An 18,555-nucleotide genomic window follows, 5' to 3' on the forward strand; every position below is an offset into this window, starting at 1 on the left:
TTCTTCACTGCGCAAATACATTGGCGGGAAGGAGCATTTTTGTGCTTACACCCGTGTGCGGCTGCCCTAAGGCTGGAATCACAGGAATGTATTTGCACTGCATATTATGCTTGAAAAATTTGCTCTTGGAATACACTGTGAGTAGAACCCATTGATTTCAACAGGTTAGTTCACATTAGCATATTTTGCATTGAAAAAATACATAGCATTAGCGCAGGGAAAGAGCCCATATTGACCTAATTATAGTAGTTGCCCATTTCAATAGAAGCATGGTTGCGTCTCTTTTTGTGTGCAATTTGCGCTCACAAAAAATACTGTAAAACATGCATACACGCCTACAAATACGCAACACCCGTTGTAAATGCGTCACACCCATGTGACAACGGACTAATACATAAAAATGGGGCCTCCCAAAAAGCGAACATTTGCTGTAGGTACAGTTCTGTTCAAGATGGCTTAAAGTTAAGTTTTATAAATGTTATATCACATTACTGATATTTATCACACTATTCTATATGTTATGTAAAATAACAGGTATTATAGTGGATTGGCAGCAGTCCTTCCATAACACAAACACAAGTAGATTGTCCTTATTGTAATAAAATCTCTGCAATCATACTTAATGTTCTCTTAGTCCTTGAAATGTTAATACAGTACCTAAAATATGCAACTTCCTAAGCTGATACACTTCTTGTACTAAACCAGCAACAGCAAAAAAACAATAAAATCCCTAGAATCCGCCTTGCATTGTAGAAACAATCATAACACATGCTCCTTTTCATAATAATGGGATATAGAAATACAGACTTCCAAGGACTCACATATAAGATTAGATAGACAGATGGACGGACTTAGCAGTCATTAACATGAGCGTTACATCATAACCTGCAACATTGTAGTACATTGTAGTGAAGTAATCAAAACGCGTTACAGATCAAGTCAACAGTTGAAACATGGAAAAAAGTTAGACTATATTGTAAAATAGGAGATACCTCGAAGAAATAACACAGATTTCCTTTGTCGCCAATTCAATACAAATCCAATTAACTTGGTGTGTAGAAAAAGTGAGGAATATATTATCACAAATAGGCTTCTTGCTCTTTCAATAAGCCTGTCTGGTAGAGTATACAGAATCTGGTTAACATTTCTTAGTGCAGTCAAGTCAGATCATGTCAGAATCTCCTGACAAGGAAGAGATATCTGCCTCTAGATGATTTTCACACTGAGCTTTGAGATCCGGTACATGCAGAGCGCAAGTTGTGAACATCAAAAATATGTACAAGCAATGTTCAGAAATGCGCAGAAACTAATCAAAGTCATCCGTTGTGGAACTTGCATTAAGTTGATCAACAATAACAGCAAACTGTATTAGGTTGATTATAGTGAAGCTTAAAGAGACCCTACACTTTTGGGACACAATTTTGTCCTGGACCAGGAAGGAACAATTATACGACTGGCTGTTGGTCTTCTGTGCTGATGCCCCTCTGAGCCAATTGATCCAGGTCTTATTTGTACTGGCCAAGATGACTGATGCAATCTTCAGACTACCTGATCCCCTAGGTATTAGACTAGTAATGCACTCGACCTGTTCTCTGATCCTCCAGAATAGATCACATAATCAGTGATGTCCAATCAGAGAGCACAGTGTGCGTTAGGGAGCTAGAAAATTGTAGTGGCCATCTTGGAGACTGGATCGCAAACCAGTGGATCAGAAGAACATCAGCAGAGACCCTACACTTTTGGGACAAAATTTTCACCTGGAGCTGGAAGGAACAATTATATTACTGGCTGTTGGTCTTCTGTGCTGATGCCCCTCTGAGCCAATTGATCCAGGTCTTATTTGTACTGGCCAAGATGACTGATGCAATCTTCAGACTCCCAGATCCCCTAGATATTAGACTACCAATGCACTCTACCTGTTCTCTGATCCTCCAGAATAGATCACATGATCAGTGATGTCCAATCAGAGAGCACAGTGTGCGTTAGGGAGCCAGAAAATTGTAGTGTCCATCTTGGAGACTGGATCGCAAACCAGTGGATCAGAAGAACATCAGCAGGGAAGAACGACAGCAGGTAAAATATTCTCTCTTCTTTGATCACAGGACTGAATTTTGTCCGAAAACCAGAGGTTCGCTTTAATTACAGACAACAGGTTTTTCATTGAATAATTGTTGACCTGCCCAATGAGTATATATGTTGTAACTCACTTTTTGGATTATTGAAATTAAAAGTATTTGTAGTCTCCTGCAACTTAAAAATGTCTTTACAGTAAATTAGAGATTTCTACTGTATTTTGCCTTGGTTTTTCTTATAGATAATACACTTAGGTAAGGGAGTGCCAAGTCTTATCCAGAATGCCTCTTCAGTCTGGGGATCTGACTGTGATGCCCAGCAGGAACAGAGAGGGAAATGATTGTTTCCTCAGGCAGTTAGAGCAGATCTGTCACCGTAGCACATTGCCAGAATTCAGGGCAGACTATTATCTGGACAGGTCTGTAACACTATTAGCTTGAGAAAAGTACAATGCTCTGTATTCTTTAGTAGCTGCTATTAGCTAAACTAGTACAGCAAGCATGTCCCAATACCATTCTGCTTCTAAAGGTTTTTATGTGGCCAAAACTCTTGGTGACCTGTCCTCCGATTAGGTGACCAATAGCAGATCTGCAGGGGTCCATCTCTTGGGATTCATGATGATCAACTGATGACAGGCTGCCACAGACAGCTGGGACTGTCAAAATATTGTCTGTAGTGCATGATATTTCAGCTTTCTGACATTGAAGTGAATGGGAAAACTGCAATATGAAACCAGACTACTGTGCTACAGACAGCATTGTGACAGTTCTGGCTATCCATAGCAGCTTCTTAACAGCTGATCCCCATCAGTCACATTAGCAAAGTGCACATGCCACATTTATGGAATGTGCAATTTGCTGTAAAATCCAGCCAATTAGCATGGGCATTTCACTAGTACAACATATGTAGTCTTGAAATGCATGCATTGATTGGCTGTCTAGTAACCTCTCTACAGTACAGTGCGGTACTTACATGTTCTCTACGTATCTTTATCTGAGCCCGGATGAGCTGATCTTGTGGACACCAGATGAGGATGGCTCCATTTTATTTTTTGGTACACTGTGTGCACTGTACAGGACCCAGAAGGAACTCCTGTCCTCTATTATCTGCACTCAGATCCTTTGTTCTCCATGGGGGAAACAATGCTATCAGCACCCCCCCCCCCCACCCCCACCCCGGGGAGAACGACTGATGAAACTGATAGCTAAAATAAAGCTCACTTGATTTTAACAATCATCGAAAAGAGCCCGATGAGCGAAGTTTTAGCGATAATCGTCCAGTGTTAATGGCCTTTATAGTTTCAACAAACAGTGGCTGCCCTGGAATCAGTTGATATTATATGTTGAGAGACCACAGTATTTGTAAACGAACAATGTTCTTTGAGGTTGACATGTCCGGGTGATGTTGGTGATACTTATGGGTTCAATGGAAGTTCATACTCCAGCCACTTAAAGGAGATGTCCCGCGCCGAAACGGGTTTTTTTTTTTTTAAACCCCCCCCCCGTTCGGCGCGAGACAACCCCGATGCAGGGGTTAAAAAACCCACCCGCACAGCGCTTACCTGAATCCCGGCGGTCCGGCGTCTTCATACTCACCTGCTGAAGATGGCCGCCGGGATCCTCTTTCTTCGTGGACCGCAGCTCTTCTGTGCGGTCCACTGCCGATTCCAGCCTCCTGATTGGCTGGAATCGGCACGTGACGGGGCGGAGCTACACGGAGCCGCTCTCTGGCACGAGCGGCTCCATAGAAGACTACAGAAGACCCGGACTGCGCAAGCGCGGCTAATTTGGCCATCGGAGGCCGAAAATTAGTCGGCACCATGGAGACGAGGACGCTAGCAACGGAGCAGGTAAGTATAAAACTTTTTATAACTTCTGTATGGCTCATAATTAATGCACAATGTATATTACAAAGTGCATTATTATGGCCATACAGAAGTGTATAGACCCACTTGCTGCCTCGGGACATCTCCTTTAATCTAAGAGGAACTGAGATACTTAGGCTGAAGGCGGCCACACCAGTGGAGAAAGTTTACACCTGCTACCTGATTTTCCTTCATTAAAAGGGAAGCTGTCACCAGGTTCATGCTGCCCTAAACTATGAGAAGAATGGCCACAGGACAGATATGTCCATTTGGCCCATGTATGCTTTATTTGGAAACACTACTGAATTTCGGAGAAAACATATTTAGAAATTTGTCTTGGAGTTCAGCTCTCAAGTCAAAGGGGTGGGCTGTGCCGGACTCTTCACAGCTGCAGTATAAAGAGTGATGGCTCCTCTCCCTGCTTGTGTATTGAAGAGGTCTTGACATGGACGGGGAGAGACCAACGAGAGCCCGGCTCTTTGAGCTGTAAGCTCTGGAAGCTCAACTCCGAGTCAAATTTCTAAGTATGCTTTTTTGACTAAGTATGTTTTTTGACTCAGCTCCTTTTCCAGCTCAGTTCTGAATCAAAGTTCTAAGTATTATTTTTTTCTGAAATGCAGCAGTGTTTCTGAATAAAATATACATGGGCCAAATGGGCATAACTGTCCCAGGTTCATGCCACCCGTGGTTCATGCAGCACGAACCTGGTTACAGGTTCATTTTACCATTTGATCACTAGTGGTTCCAGCAGCAGGACACCCCTTGATAAGAGAATCCTTCTAAGGGCAGATTTGAATTGCGAAATCCACGATCATCTCCTGTGCGGACGATCTGCAGTATTCCACACACATCGAAAGAATAGAACATTCGCATGTCCACTCACATCAGTGGACAGCGAATGCCATTTCCTCAAGCGGATTTAAAGTCACAGCATGTTCTATTTTTCAGCATGGTCTGCACGGACAGATTCCATTGAAGTCAATGGAAGCCGTCCGACCCACAGTCTATCCACAATTGACATTGCAGATAGGCCACGGCTACCCACGTCATCACCTAGAAATAGCGCAGGCTGAACAAAGATTAAAAAAAAACAAACGTGTACTGCACATGAATGACGGAGAACCGCCACGATTATCTGCAATACAGGAGAAAGCAGATACACAGGGTCGCCTCTACTAACTCAGTATTTAAAATGTGACACATTCTTGTACACCAGAAACCATTTCAAGTTTTATTTTCAGCTAATTTGCTCAAAAGATTTCTTTTTAATGATCAATGGTACAAAAACATTATATTTTCATTGCTTTTTGCAATGTGTAGGTTCCAAAAACATGATCAAACACTCTTTGTGAAATGTAAGATGAAATAATACAATGTATGAGGACATTTGCAAATGATGTGGAAACACTGGTACAAATGAGGTGTTCCGTGAAATCTAAAAGCAGCATTGAAGTGCAATTTATGCTGCAGTCAGTCTTTAGCCTTTGAATCCTGGCCAGAGACTTGACTGATGCTTAAAAGCGAAGAATGGATACTTTGATAGATAGACTCCTCGGTGCTTAGCATTCCTTCGTTTGATGTACTGTAAAAGTGGCTTCTAACAATTTAATGACAACAAACCTATCCTCTGATCTTTAGAAAGTTGACTCATAGAAACATACTATTCACACTGTGCCATGGATTTTAATCAAGAGTTCCCTACAGCTTAAATGTAGCAATGTAATAATAATGCATGACATTTCTGGAAATGACAAAAAACCCCAAAAACTTTAACGTTTGGTTTTTTTTCTTTTTTTGATACAGAATCCCCTTCATCTGCAACTCAGCATTGAAAATTCCTTGACTTCAAATGCCGAAGTCACCCTCTCCATCCTTACAATGAACAACTGGTACAACTATAGCATACTCCTATGCCAAGAAGACTGGAATATAACAGATTTCCTGACTTTGACCCAAAATAATTCCAGATTCCATCTTGGGTTAATTCTAAATATCACGGTAAATCTAACCCTGACCAATGATGTTATCAGCTACCTACAATTCAACCTGGAAAGTATAAAGGACACCACATCCACTATTGTTATGTTCGGTTGCGATATGGAAGACACAAGACGGATTTTTGAGACATCTACTCAGTATGGGATAATATTGCCAGAGTTTTATTGGATTTTTGGAGACTCACAAAACGTTGATGAATTAAGGACTGAAGGATTACCTTTGGGTCTGATCGCTCATGGGACAACCGCTGCTTCCTACTTTGAACACTACGTGCAAGACGCAATGGAACTAATAGCCAGAGCCGTTGCCACAGCTACAATGGATCAACCGGAGTTGGCTCTTATTCCCAGCACAATGAACTGCATGAGCAGAGACACTTTGAATCTTACATCTGGGCAATACTTATCCAGGTATGACTGAATCATGTGTTGCATGTATGCCCTATAGTGCAGTAAACTGCTCAACAGATTTTAGAATTCGGCCGGTCATGAGATTTAGATATAAAATATGGAGCTGAACTTATGAAGCATTATACAACCTAAATTCTGATCTGTAATTTACGAGGGGTAAAGGAAAACCAAGGCATCTTATATTTAACACATTTATCAAATTTCATTTGTCTGCAGTGATAATATACTTATTTGTGAACAATATAGTTACATATTTTACTATTCTTATGGTCCTTCGAGTCATAAAAAAAGTTTATAGTTTTAAAGGGGTTGTGTCATGATTGCAAGTTAGTCACAGGATAGGGGATAATTGCAGATTGGTTGGGTCTGAACACTAGGACCCCCATGAAACTAAGAACAGGTCCCCAGTGCATCCCGAACGATGGTTGCACATGCGCATTGTTGCTCCATTCAGGGCTACTATAGCCATTGGGTAAATGATGCATCTGCATCGGGTCCCCATGCAAGAAGATAGTTGTGACAGCATACAAGGTGCAGGTAAAAAATGTTCTTTATTTCTCCCAAACAGATAACGTTTCGACTGTTTGAAGTCTTTATCAAATCTAGGTCCCCATGGTTGTACCAGGCTCCTTGGCAGCAGCACCAATTTCATCCTCAGGATGTAGATGCAGTTGAAAAGTATTGAGAAGTTAAAAAATATTAAAAAGCTATACGTACCTATTGAATGTCTCTCTGCTGCTCTGGCCCCCAATCACTTCCAGGTGCCTGTTGCAGCTCATGACTGTGGCCAATCATCATGGACTAGCCACAGCGGTCACAAACATAGACGAGCACATAATTGTTGGACCTGGAGGTGAGTGGGAAAGGAAAGCGCTACCTGCTGGGCCTGGATGAACTGAGTATAAATGTTTTTTTTTTTACCACAAATAAGGCTTTGGCTCCGTGGGGGGTGGGGGGTGGGTGATAATTTCGAGTGAGGACCCATTTTAATACCCGCGTACTGTACTTAACTGGATATTTAGCTCCATTCAGTTTGGGACTGCCAGAGACAGTGGAGTTTATGTGCTTGTGGATAGAGGATAACCTGTAAGCACATCTTTAAGTGATACTACATATAGCAAAAGTGTAGATTGTGGTGCTGGGCGTCATCGGTTGTCATAGAGCCATTCTCCCTTTTCCTGGGCGTTTAGATATAATGCAATAAGAGTGAACTGAATCTTTAACCAAAGTGAAAGAAGGCCCAGTTTCCAATATAATAGCAATAATCAAATTATTTCCATGGATAATGGAAAAATCTCAAAATACATCCGGTTTGGCACGAGAATCTATGGATTGTTTTAGCAAATTCAAGTGAAAAAAGATCTAAGTATAAATTAGGAATGAACCTTGAAGCCTATGGACACCTTTACTGGACAAGTTTTTCTTCACTTAAATGCATGTCTTTTGGGCTGACAATCATTCTTACAAAATATTTTATCTTTTGTAGCTTCTCCATATTACTGTATGTAGAACCTGCAGTCTAAAGTCTCATTACGAGATTGATCTGCAGAGCTATACTGGTCATCTTTGGTGAGGTCATAAATTAGCTGATAAGGACTTTCAGGATAGGAAAGAGCAGAGGGAAACTAATGGCCCATCCACAAGTGACGATTGTCGCTAAAATTTCGCTCAGACAAACTGAATGACTAACGAGGACCATGCATTGCTCGTCAGTCGTTCAGTTACAACCAGCATAAAAACCATCGGCGGCTCGTTCACTTCTCGTTTAAAAATTCACGGCTTACCATTTCACATAGAATCTGAAGCATTGAACCAGAACTGAACAGAAGGGAATGATTGACAATGATGATCTACCTATCTAAGCAGGTTGCGTGAATATTTACGAACGAGTTAGTGGTGATGTCACTCGCTCGTGTGCTCATTAAAATGGGAATCACCTGATGTAAAAGGGGTGTAAGCCATCAATCCGGCATCAAAATTAGATCTCCTACTCAGATTAGGGTTCTTTCCCACTAGTGTAGACATATTTATGTGCGCCCACCAGTGGCGTAAAAATGCGCGAATGGGCGCACAAATCTAACGTTTGTGTGCCTGGTCAGACAACACAGGCCCAGTGCATATACACCGAGGCCACAATGCCGTTGCATCTCCTTCCCTTCCCTTCACTGGCTCACCTCGTCTCTCCTTACCTCCGGCTATTTGCAATGGGAGTGGGAGGAGCAGGGTGAAGCTTAGCTCCACCCCTGTCTTGCCCCCTTCCATTGCAAACAGCCGAAGGGAAGGAGAGTGGAGGAGAGAAGGGGAAGGGAGTTTAGCAGTCACGTTGCAAAACTCCCTTCCACCTCCCTTCTCCGGCCACTGTCATTGGCTCCCAAAGGGGCCCATGCAGCAGCCGACGTATTCCGGACGGAAAGATAGTTCCAAGACTATCTTTCCGGCCTGACATAAAAGTGCCTGGAGCAATATTGGCCCGGCTGGGTGCTTTTATGCCGCGGGAATACAGCCATGTGATTTGATGCATTGAAATCCAATGCAGCAGATTGTAGTGTACATTAGCCAAAGCACATTGAAGCATATTGCATTTTATTAGGTTTTTTTGACACTCATCATTAGAAAAGGCTGTTAGCTAAGCGATCTTTACACTGTGGTCCCATTTCATTCATACAGTCATTAGACCCAAAATAATGGGATGTTGAGTTCTTCATTAATCTCTAGTTAATGTTTAGTAAGGGCACCTTTGTCAACAATAAGAACATTTAATATGGATTTTTAAATGTGGACACTGCAATTTTTACCAATCTAGAACCTTAATATTTTTATTTTTAATCACTCTTGGAACTTTAACTCTTTGTTTGAAAGTAATCTTATTGGAAAATAAATCTCCTCATAACTTGTAGTTGTCTTGCAGACTGCAGAAGGTTTTCCTCCTGGTTATACATGCGTTGTACTGTGTTTATTACACCACTATGTTTACTCCACACAAAGTGGGTTTTTTTTGACCGGCAATAAATTTAAGTTTGATCCTCTCAGACCCCTCCCTCCTAGAAAAAAAAAGAAAAAAAATACAAACACAAAACTATTTTTTCTGCTTGGTTACTTACTGGGTGTCCCAAATGTATGTTGAAAAACTGCAGCTGAGATGTTATATTTTTTCCATTCCTCTCTGATGACTTCACTGACTAGTATTCCACCCTTACTGCTGGTCTGTCAACTTTAGAGTTGATGTTTCATTTTTCAATGGTTGGTTAATGACTTAGTGTACACTGAGAAAAATCACTGATCCCTGACTGACACTTTTCAGCAATCCTGTCACTGTATATGGTTGGTTATCATTTATTGTAGCAAGAACACATGAAATATATAGTTTTGAGAAAAAAGGTTACTTTCCTCCAACACATTGATCATGATAGATAAACAGACTAAATGGCCACTTTATCAGAGACAGATATGTGGTTGCCCTTTGGACCTCCTTTGGTCTTCAGGACCACAGTAATTTATCATGTTGTCCATAAAAGGTATCAGATGACCCATAGTGTGCGAAAAAAACATTCCGCACATCATTGCTCCACCAGCCTGAACTGTTGGTACCTGAAAGGATGGGTTCATAGATTCATGCTGCTTGTGCCAAATTCTGACACTTCCACCATCAGGGCTCAGTCAGACAAGCGTCATTTTTTGCGCACCTATGTGCGCAAAAAAAAGTGCTCCACGCACGTTCAAAGTGTGTGTGACTGTAGGTCTGTGCCCATTGCTTCGTGCACAGTGTACAGTGCTGAGGGGACTCCCCGTGGGGAATCTTTCAGTGCAGCATGGACCATCCCGATGCATGGATGTCCTAACTTTTGCAGGTGCGAGTATTTTGCGCCTGTAAAAGATGGACATGTGAACACACCATAGAAAACCAATGGTTCTATCAGACACAATTTTTTTTTGCACACAAAGGCACGCTCAAAAAAATGTTTGTCTGACTTTACCCTCATAGTGAAACACAGATCAGGATTCATGTGAGCAGGCAATGTTTCTCCAATGCTCACTGATCCAGTCTTAGGCCTCGGTTGGACAAGTGTATTTTGATGCATCCATGCTGCACAAAGAAATGCGCTGCATGGATGTGGAAAATACGCATGACCGAAGCTCCATGACTGTGACCAATTACAGGCAGAGCTCAGTTGTCATTCAATGAATGGCTGAGTGCTGCGTGTGATTGGCTGAGCACTCAGCCAATCAGACACGACCCTTTCAGCAGGTGGGGGTTTTAAATCCCTGCCTGCTGAAAGAACTGCAATACAGTGCTGGGGAGCCAAGCATCAAGATGCACTGCGCCCTGACAGCGGCGGAGAGGTGAGTATGTAATCTTTTTATTTTTTTGCACAAGTTAGGGATGATTTTCGGGGAGGGCTTATATTTCAAGCCCTTCCCTGAAAATCACTGTGGAGGTTGCCTGCATCCCATTGCCTTCAATGGGCTGGCTGCAGCAAAGCAGTGGGAGAGAAATGGGAGAACATTGTGCCAGAGCTATCACAGCTGTGGCAGGAGATTCCTTCATCCCCTCCGGGAGTCCCCTCATCACTGAACACTGTGACAGTGCTATCACAGTGTTCAATAATAAGGGAATTCCCCATGGAGATTTTTGCGGAGCATGAATCTATGCAGTGCATGGATGTCCTATTTTTACAGGTGTGAGTATTTTCACGACTGTAAAACACGGACATGTTAACACATCATAGGAAACCAATGATTATAATAGACGCGCATACGTGCACACAAAATACACACTCGTCTGACTTCGCCCTTAGCCTTATTTCACCCTCTGGAGTCTTGCAGCCTTAATACTGTCCCTGGTTAGTTTAGCACCGATGACCAAGCCTCATTCAAAGTCACTCAGATTGCTCTATTTTTCCCTTCTACAGTGGATTTATGCTGGATGGACCAACAGAAAACTTGCTTGCTTGATTTTATGCTCTTTTAGGGGGCACATGTCTAATTGTTGTAAGGGAAGTTCTAATTGTAAAAGGGCAAATGTGTCTAATTGTCCATTCAGATTCAATGTAGATAGTCTTTAACTCCTTAAGAAAACATTACATATTTACATCATGGAAGCGCAGGGTTTGTATGGAGTGGGATCGGGAGCCAATTCTGTCCCATACATGGTGGGTGCCATCTGTGTTTGACAGCTGACACCCTCCTGTCAACAGCCATGAATGCTGATTGCAACTGCTAACCCTTTGAATGTTGGTGTCAGTTCTGACAGCAGAATTTTCATGGCCTGATTTGTGTTCAGGGGGCCTGAATGCCCCCCACGATCTGCCATTCAGTTGCCACAGCTGTTTGGGGCCTTCTAAAGGGCCTCAGGGCTGCTATGGCTGTCTGTCTATCAAACCTTGCCTGTGGCATGGCTTGATAGACTGCCTGTCAGAATTCGATAAAGTGCAATACTATGCTTCTTTTACTGTACTCTGTGAGCAATCAAACAATCACAGTTTCCAAAAAAAATGTAAAAATAAGTTTTAAAAAGTTTAAATTAAATTAATTTTTAAAACTAATAAATGGTAATAAAAGTTTCCCTGTAAACGGAAAAATAAAAGAGTTAGGATCTTTTGAAAGTGGGGAAGAAATACCGGAAATTGAAAAGGAAAAAAGGGTTAAGTCCTTAAGAGGTTAAAAAATATCCCGCCCCATGTAAAAACATTGTGTAATTGCAGTTTTTACTTAAAAGATAAAGCGTGTTAATACTTTTGGGAGACTTTGTGCCTTTTTCACTGTCAATGACATTTCTGAAAACTTATGAGAAAAAAAATTGCAACCAAAATGAAAATCTGGAAAACTGACAGTATTGTAAGAACAACCAATTATTTCCTGCAGCCAAAACTTTAATTATTCATACTTTTTCACTTTAGTATGAATAATGCAAATAAATTATTTTAAAGAATATTAAATGCATATTACCTTTACCCTATTAATCTGCAACGCTACGCCATCCAAGTCAGGATAACACTGATGCCATCTTTCCTATGTCCTCCAAAAAAGTGTGCATGTGCCTCCAGCAACTTTCCAATGCAGCATAATAATTGTTTAAAGGCATACATTATCTATTTCAGGCCATGCGCCTCTATAATGAGAAAACAAGCAAAATATATTTCCGGGTACATTTCTACGAGGCTAACTAACAATCTGGGGAGTACTTATGGCCAGAATGGGCCCACAACCCCAAGGTCAACTGCGGCTTAAATGAAACGTGTTAGCACTAGAGATGAGCGAGCATACTCGTCCGAGCTTGATGCTCGTTCGAGTATTAGGGTGTTCGAGATGCTCGTTACTCGAGACGAGCACCACGCGGTACTCGTCTCGATTAAACGAGCACTGACCATTGAATTCAATGGAGCCGGCAATACAGCCGGCTCCATTGAAAGCAATGGGGTGCCCGCGAGCGCGGGATGAATTTTCGGGAAGGGCTTAAAAATATAAGCCCTTACCTGAAAATCATCCTAAAATGTGTAAAAAAAAATTAAAATTATACTCACCTTTCCGCTGCAGTCGGAGTTCAGCCGTGTCTGGACGGCAGTTCTCCTGAACTGCTTTCTGTAGTATTCAGCAGGTGGGGATTTAAAATCCCCACCTGCTGAATGAGCTGCCTCTGATTGGTCACAGCCTCACCAAACAGAGGCAGCTCTCATGAATTCATGAATGGGTGAGTGAGAGCTGCCTCTGATTGGTGAGGCTGTGACCAATCAGAGGCAGCTCATTCAGCAGGCGGGGATTTTAAATCCCCACCTGCTGAATACTACAGAAAGCAGTTCAAGAGAACTGCCGTCCAGACGCGGCTGAACTCCGACTGCCGGGACAAGGTGAGTATATATTTTTTTTTACTTTTTACACATTTCTGGATGAATTTCAGGGAAGGGCTTATATTTTTAAGCCCTTCCCGAAAATTCATCCCGCACTCGCCGGCAGCCCATTGCTTTCAATAGAGCCGGCTGTATTGCCAGCTCCATTGAATTCAATGGGCTAACATCGTTCTTCTCTGCCACAGCTGTTACAGCTGTGGCATAGGAGAACGATCTTTATGCTGACAGTGCGGGGGGGGGGGGGTCTCACTCTTGCCACTATTGTGGCTTAATAGTGAGACCTTGGAGCCCGAAATGCAGCCCTGCATGTTGCTCCTCGCCTGCCCTTTCCATTTCTGTGTTTTTTACATGACTTTGGTGATTTGCTAAGATTTTCACAAATGAAAACCTTAGCGGAGCACCAGTCATATACAAAAATGCTTGAGTCGCCCATTGACTTCAATGGGGTTCGTTACTCGAAACGAACTCTCGAGCATCACTGAAAGTTCGACTCGAGTATCGAGCACTCGAGCATTTTGGTGCTCGCTCATCTCTAGTTAGCACTTCTGAAATCTTATATAACCAAGGTAGTCGGTAAAAGATCTATGACCATTATTGAGTGGCTCACTGTGTTTACCCCTGCAGTTAACTATTTCAGGACATAACTATACCTAACATAAATTTTCACCTTAAAAATTTGTGGTGGATTTTGGTCCGGAGTTTCAGAGGATTTCACTCATTGCATTATAATGAATGAAATTTGCTGTGAAAATCTGTTGCTTTTCAATTACAGATACAGTATTTGAAATTTACAGCATAACTATTTTCTTCTTTAGATTTCATAGAATGGTAGAGTTGAAAGTGACCTCCAGGGTCATTGGGTCCAACCTCCTGCTTAATGCATGATCACTAAATCATCCCAGAATGATGTCTGTCCGGCCTCTGTTTGAAGACTTCCATTGAAGGAGAACTCACCACCTCGCATGGCGAGTGGGGGAAACCTTCGAGATGCCGGCAGGCTGATGCTCTTGTCACTAATTGGAAGCACCACAGAGGTGGACCTGAGTGAGCTTCATCATGTAGTTAGGGTCCTTCTTATAGACACATAGAATAGTAGAGTTGGAAGGGACCTCCAGGGTCAACTGGTCCAACCCCCTGGTCAGTGCAGGATTCACTATGTCATCCCAGACAGATATTTGTTCAGCCTTTGTTTGAACACTTCCATTGAAAGGGAACTCACCACCTCCCATGGTAACCTGTTCCACTCATTGATCCCCTTCACTGTCTAATTTCTAATCTGTGTCTCCTCCTCTTCAGTTTCATCCCATTGCTTCTAGTCTTTCCTTGTGTAGATGAGAATAGGGCTGATCCCTCTGCAGTGTGATAGCAGTTTAGATATTTGTAGACAGCTATTAACCCTTTGCAATCCAAGTTTGGATTTAGGATTTCCTAGGAGGCTTTCTCTTTCTGCAATTATACAATGGCACCATCTGCTGGCTAGAGCCAATACTGCAGTATGTGACATGCTGGAGAGACCCCCGACAACAGAGCGGCCAGTAATCTACAGTAAGAATATCCTGCTGGATATCTTATGATATCGGAGTTGTACAGCCTTCAATCAGAATGCCTGTAGACGTCAGACAGTGGATTGGAAAGGGTTAAGTCTCCTCTCAGCCTCCTTTTTTGCAAGCTAAACATACCCAGATCCTTTAACCGTTCTTCATAGGACATGATTTGCAGACCTCTCACCATCTTAGTATCTCTTCTCTGAACTTGCTCCAGTTTGCCAATGTCTTTTTTTTAAATTGGGATACCCAGAACTGGACACAGTATTGCAGATGAGGTCTGACTAAGGAAGAGTGGAGGGGCAAAATTACCTGTGTGTCATCAGCAAATGTGATCAGTTTCTCCTCAATTCCCTCATCTAGATTATTTATCATTTATAAAAATGTTGACCTCACTGGGCCTAGGACAGAGCCTTTTAGTACCCCACTTGATACAATCTTCCACTTGGATGTGCAGCCATTTATGACCACACTTTGAGTATGATCACTCAGCCAGCTGTGAATCCACCTAGCAGTCGCCTTGTCCATTTTATATTTGGTTATTTTTCCCACAGTGAGTAAGTAGGGTTTGTTAAAACCCATTCACTAACATTGTACCGTACAAACTTGCAGAATTTTGGTGCACATTCCGCAACCGAAATTCTGCAACAACTTCATTCAATGTGAACTCACCCGTTGGCCTCATGTACATGGGGTAAACACTGCTACTGTGGATCTGACAGCTCACTGGCTGAGCTCTGTGACCAATCACAGACAGTGCTCAGCTGTCATTCAATGGCTGAGCGCAGCCTGTGATTGGCTGAGCGCTCAGCCAATCAGACCAGCGCTTTGTGGGGGCAGGGATTTTTCAATCCCTGGCCTCCAGAAGACAGAAGATGACTGTCAGGGCCAGAGAGAAGAGCCGGATTGGAGTGCTGCCTTGGAGTGCTGCCATAGATGTGAATGCTGATCTATACACATATTTAGCGTCAGCCATTGGGGCAAATTCATGTGGGGCCACCAAACGCAGTTTCCATGTGGATTTAGTGTGGAAACCATGCCAAGAATTGACATGTCAATTTATTATCCTGCAAACATTTCATAGCATGCTAGCATTTCAATAGAATAGAATGCTAAAATGGTGGGGATTGGCAGATTTGGATGCAGAATCCACGCTTAAATCCACAGTGAATTTCTGTTTTGTGAACGAGGTCTTAAAGGACTACAAATAGTAATCTCCAATATACAAATGGAAAAAGTAGGTAAGACAGCTCCTGTGTCCCCTTTCACACTACATAGTTTTGAACTTTACACCGGTAAATGAACTACTTCTGCATAGTAACTGGAATGGTAAAACACAATAATTAGGATACAGTTACTGTACTGTACAGTAGGCTTCAATATTAGATTACAAAAGTATAGAATAAATGAAATAATTAATAGGTAGTACTGAATTCATTCTCTGTACCAAATCATACCTCGCTGTCCATTATTGTAATAAGCTTCAACTTGGTATTACGGACGATTCATCTGCTATATCTTATTTTCACAGGTTTTTCAGAAACACAACTTTTAGTGGTGTTAGTGGACATATTAAAGTTAAGGAATCTGCAATTATCAACTCAGAAAACCATTATTTTATCTGGAACTTACAACATGATCCAGTGGGTAATCCTATGTGGACTCGACTTGGAAGCTGGCAGGATGAAAAAATTATCATGGATTATGGACTGTGGCCAGACCAGACTCAGAGGTATAAAAACCAATACCAACAACCATCACGGTTGCACCTTAGGGTTGTGACTTTGATTGAGCCTCCATTTGTCTTTACGAGAAATGTAGATGACGATGGCAAATGCCTAGCAGGACAGCTTTGTTTAGATCCTATGACTAATGATTCCGGAGTATTAGATAGTCTTTTTGAAAGTTTGCAAAGTGGCAATGACTCAGTGCCAATTGAATACAAAAAATGTTGCTATGGTTATTGCATTGACCTGTTGGAAAAATTGTCCGAAGATTTGAACTTTGACTTTGATTTATATATCGTCGGTGATGGAAAGTACGGAGCTTGGAAGAGCGGTCATTGGACAGGACTTGTGGGAGATCTTCTCAGTGGTGCTGCTCACATGGCTGTGACCTCATTTAGTATTAACACAGCTAGAAGTCAAGTCATTGATTTTACAAGTCCCTTCTTTTCGACAAGTCTAGGTATCTTAGTAAGGACTAAGGATACAGCAGCACCAATCGGAGCTTTCATGTGGCCACTTCATTGGACAATGTGGCTGGGAATTTTTGTATCGCTTCATATTACTGCAGTATTTTTAACACTTTATGAGTGGAAAAGCCCCTTCGGTATGACTCCAAATGGCCGAAACCGCAGCAAAGTTTTTTCTTTCTCATCGGCACTAAATGTGTGTTACGCCATATTATTTGGTAGGACAGCTTCTATCAAAACTCCTAAATGTTGGACTGGACGATTCCTGATGAATCTATGGGCTATATTTTGCTTGTTTTGTCTGTCAACATATACTGCTAATTTGGCAGCTGTTATGGTGGGGGAAAAAATTTATGAAGAGCTTTCTGGAATACACGACCCTAAGGTAGGTCAAACTTAATATAGTTGTATTATTTATGGCTTTCTCGATGCTGTGTAGGTTTTATAGGGTTTTGTGTAATTACATAGTCAAGATCATACTGTAGTGGAATAGTTGTCAGTTAGTATGATCTATCATTGAAAAAGTAGAGATGTAATGCATTTTTAATAAGTGCTCCACTGCTTAACACTCTTATTATGCAAATATTAAATGTTGTCACTGGCAGTAACATGGAAAGACATATGCATTTTTGATAGCTAGATCTTCAGTAACTATGATTAAATTTCCACTTTCTCATGAAAAATGCAATTTCTACTTTTATCTTGTCATGTCTTGATTACTGTAACCTTTTCGGAATTGCCATTTCTCTGAAAGTGAAAGAAATAAGTGTCTGAAAGCATTAGAAGGGGAAAGTATAGAAAATAGACACATTCTATGTTGCGTTTGTAGCAAAGCATTTTTGTAATGTTTGACCAATAATTTCTAGGAGGGCTGAAAATTGCTTTCATCTCAGCAGAAATTACAGATTTTTTTTTTTTATTGTTTTGCTTTTTTTGTGCTAAAAACCTACTAGTGTTTTTATATAGGAATACCCCAGATATAGGTCTGTATATAGTAAGCAGTTGAGCCGTTCAAACATGACAGCGTCTTTTGATGCACGGATACAGTATTTCTCCCTGGCATCCTCTGATAAACTTTCTGGGTACTGGAATATTCACACTATGGACTCTCTAGTTGCAGAACACACAAATACATTTCAAAGTTTGGACTAGATTTTTTAACTGCTGTTTTTTTAATAAATTCTCCGAATAGAGTGTCTTTAGGATCATGCTTTAACCGTTTAATGACTGCCATATGCACTGCTAACCCGATGACTAGCTGTTACTAACAAGTCTCATGCATGAGACAGTGACTGGCAGCCAATAACGTTGGTCTCCAATCGCTTTAACCCCTAAGATGTTGCAGTCTAACTCCACAGAGTTTTATAGTGGGAGGGGGATCCCTTCTGATAGCCCATCGGCTCCTTGCAATGTGATTATGGACTCCGATACTTTACTATGGTAGCCAGGGATCTCAAAAAGACCTCCAAATGAGCTCTAAGCATTTTCCAATTGGGTTATAAGGCTTTGAAGTTTCATGCATGTATTAAGGGGACTTGATACAGCATAGCTGATACTGCTTAGGCCTCTTTCACACTGGCTACAAAATCTCAGCTACAAAATGCATGTATGTGAGGCTCATGGTTTC

The 18,555-nt window shown here is 41.7% G+C and overlaps 1 protein-coding gene across 1 annotated transcript in view; it reads left to right on the plus strand.

Annotated features, from left to right (window-relative positions):
* GRIN3A (glutamate ionotropic receptor NMDA type subunit 3A) overlaps positions 1 to 18,555 on the plus strand; it is a 349,904-nt gene that overhangs the window by 172,832 nt on the left and 158,517 nt on the right. Inside the window, exons 2-3 of the mRNA XM_066604389.1 lie at positions 5,741 to 6,345; positions 16,266 to 17,313. Coding sequence (XP_066460486.1) covers positions 5,741 to 6,345; positions 16,266 to 17,313 — 1,653 coding nt within the window. The remainder of the gene's footprint in view (positions 1 to 5,740; positions 6,346 to 16,265; positions 17,314 to 18,555) is intronic.

Source organism: Eleutherodactylus coqui, chromosome 5, assembly GCF_035609145.1.
Source record: "Eleutherodactylus coqui strain aEleCoq1 chromosome 5, aEleCoq1.hap1, whole genome shotgun sequence".
Classification (NCBI taxonomy): domain Eukaryota; kingdom Metazoa; phylum Chordata; class Amphibia; order Anura; family Eleutherodactylidae; genus Eleutherodactylus; species Eleutherodactylus coqui.